We start from the raw sequence: 2,477 nt of genomic DNA on the forward strand, positions 1-2,477 counted from the left end.
TACCAGCAGTATCTAACAGTGTAAAGCCCTGCTGGGATGTCTGTCTCTAGCTATCTCATGAATTACTATTTTACCTCAAGTGTAATATGAAAAGTTGCAGAAGACTATCATGTTTTCTTATTTATCTTTGTTTTCTTTTAACAGGCCAAAATTAATCAGGCCCTCATTTGCCTTTCTCGAAACATTAATCTACAAAGTCAGTCATTGTCACAGCTATTAGTTTGTCAGATATGATTGATGTCTCAGCTTGTTAATAAGATTTCTTTTCCTCCTGCTTATTCATGCTTCCCCAGATGAATCCTCAGTGGTGTATTCTGCCTTGGGTTTACTTAGCTAATTATTAATTTTATGGTTCTGCTTGCAATTTGTTGGAAAGGTACTGTACAGCAGCACAATTATTTTCACAGTACTTAATGTATGTCACTTCACATTGCTCACTACGCCATTTCTCATGGCTTGGATGCTTTAATAAACAGCCGTGACTACATGTGTGGCATCTGGCAATATGCTTGGGGTCGGCTCTTCCTGCAGATATTTTGCAGGCGAGTTTCTCAGGGGAAGTCTATTGTTTCTGTGTTCATAAGCCTGTGCTAGTGTGAAGAGTCCTCTTAGGTGTACATTTAAAAAACTTGTCCATGAACAGCTCTGCTTATCCTTAGTCATTCCTGTTTTCCATGTTTGTCACAGGTTATTTTCTTCCATTAATGCCTTTAAGTGTGATGGGCTGAACCTCTCTGAATCCTGCAAAGAGCTGAGTCCTTAAGCACCCTACTCACCAAAGGTGTTGTGTTCCAGCCAATTTCCTGGCTTTCAGTTTGTGGCTCTGAATATTTCTTTGTTGGCTCCAGTGCTGCATGATGAATAAGATTCAGAAACTTGTCTGTTGATTTAAGAGACATAAATGCAAATGAAAGAAAGTATGTTTAAAAAAGTCACTTGTGGATGTGTGTTAGAATGGGACATCCTAATGCTGTCCAAGCAGCAGCAAGAAAGTGAAGGTTGGAGGCAACCTCTGCACTTCTGCAAATGATCTTGTAAGAGAATGCAGGGTGACAATTCTACTCAAATTTATCCTGATGAAGTTTCAAGATTTGCCTGCTTATACTGTCATGTTAATTCTGTCATCCCTGTTTACTGTATTGCAGCATCTTACTTTTCCTATACCACATCTGGTATCAACCAGCACTCCACGTTAGCTCTCAGTTCCCTGAGACCTGCTGCCTTTCCCTTTTATGGTTTTCTTTTCCCCCAGTCCTTGACTAGAGCTGGCCAACCTTAACTGACTATTAAGGTTTTTAGGTAAAATTTGCGTGTTAGAAATAAGTGAGCAATTGCTATAAGGTTTCCTGTAAGTAGTGCTCTAAAGCAAGACTCAGCAGCCATTTCAGCAGTTTACCGCTTGCGGTGGTTAGGTAGACTCTGCAATGACAGGCAACATGTATGTATCAAACATCTTTCTAGAGGTTTTTTTTTCCCCTGTGAAAAAGGTTTAGATTCTGAAGCAGAATTTTATAGTGTGATAAATAAAAATTAAAGCATAACTGCATGAATACAAGCTTGTACTGATAATGAAAAGAAACGGGAAAGGGCCTTAAAGTGGAAAAAAACCTGCCTTACGTTTAACAAAAATGAATTTTACTTCTGTTGTCACAGGGGTGTTTCCATGTATGTCATCCTTTAGACTAATTGGAATTTTTAAATCTTAGTTAGTTTCTTATGTAATTATAACAAGATGCTCAGACATGTCTTACCGTCTGCCGGCTCTTCTATGTTATCATGCCAAGACATAGGCTTCTTGGTGATCGTGTGAACTGGAAAGAAATGATGCAGGTGAATTACTTTGATGTGAATTTAGCATTACAGCCAGGTGTAGGATATCTATCATTGGAAATGTTCCTTTTGGTTATTCCCCAGTCTGGGCCCAGCTATTTCACTGAAATTGTAAAGGAAGAACAGCATGTTAACAGAACGAGTTAGAGTACTGACTAACAGCAACTTCCTACAAAGGGAAGGGGCGTTAAGCATGCTAAAGGCCCTTCTACTGGATGCTGCCTGCATTCACCACAACTAAGTTCCACCCCACTCAAGTGGTGGCCCGCAGAGTGCCAAGTATCAGGAAATTCTTTTCCTTTGGTTTGTTTTTGTTTTGTTGTAAAAGCTAGACATGAGTGAATCTATTTGTATCACCTGTCTGTGCCAGCACAGATACTCTGTGACTGAATTGGCGGGTAGAGATCAGCTCAGGGGCTGAAGAATGCACTGTTGAGACGCTCTCTACCCTATGTCAGCTCTGTGGTGTTTGCTCAGGATCTGTGGATTCCAGATCCTAAATGGTTGCCTCACACATGTAAATACATGTTTACTAAGGCACTGTCTAATCTGAGCAAATCGGTCACATCTCCATTCTGGAGAAAAGAAAAGCCCGCCAGCTGCTCCTTCCAGATCTACCCCTCGTACTGGCCACTGCTGGCATTCCT

General features: G+C 40.6%; 1 protein-coding gene across 1 annotated transcript in view; it reads right to left on the bottom strand.

Moving 5' to 3' along the window:
* FAM183A (family with sequence similarity 183, member A) overlaps window positions 1-2,473 on the bottom strand; it is a 2,860-nt gene extending 387 nt beyond the window's left edge. The window contains 3 exon segments of the mRNA XM_009884871.1: window positions 777-880; window positions 1,752-1,811; window positions 2,458-2,473. Coding sequence (XP_009883173.1) covers window positions 777-880; window positions 1,752-1,811; window positions 2,458-2,473 — 180 coding nt within the window.
* Between the last annotated feature and the right edge of the window lie 4 nt (window positions 2,474-2,477).

Source organism: Charadrius vociferus, unplaced genomic scaffold, assembly GCF_000708025.1.
Source record: "Charadrius vociferus isolate BGI_N301 unplaced genomic scaffold, ASM70802v2 scaffold163, whole genome shotgun sequence".
Classification (NCBI taxonomy): domain Eukaryota; kingdom Metazoa; phylum Chordata; class Aves; order Charadriiformes; family Charadriidae; genus Charadrius; species Charadrius vociferus.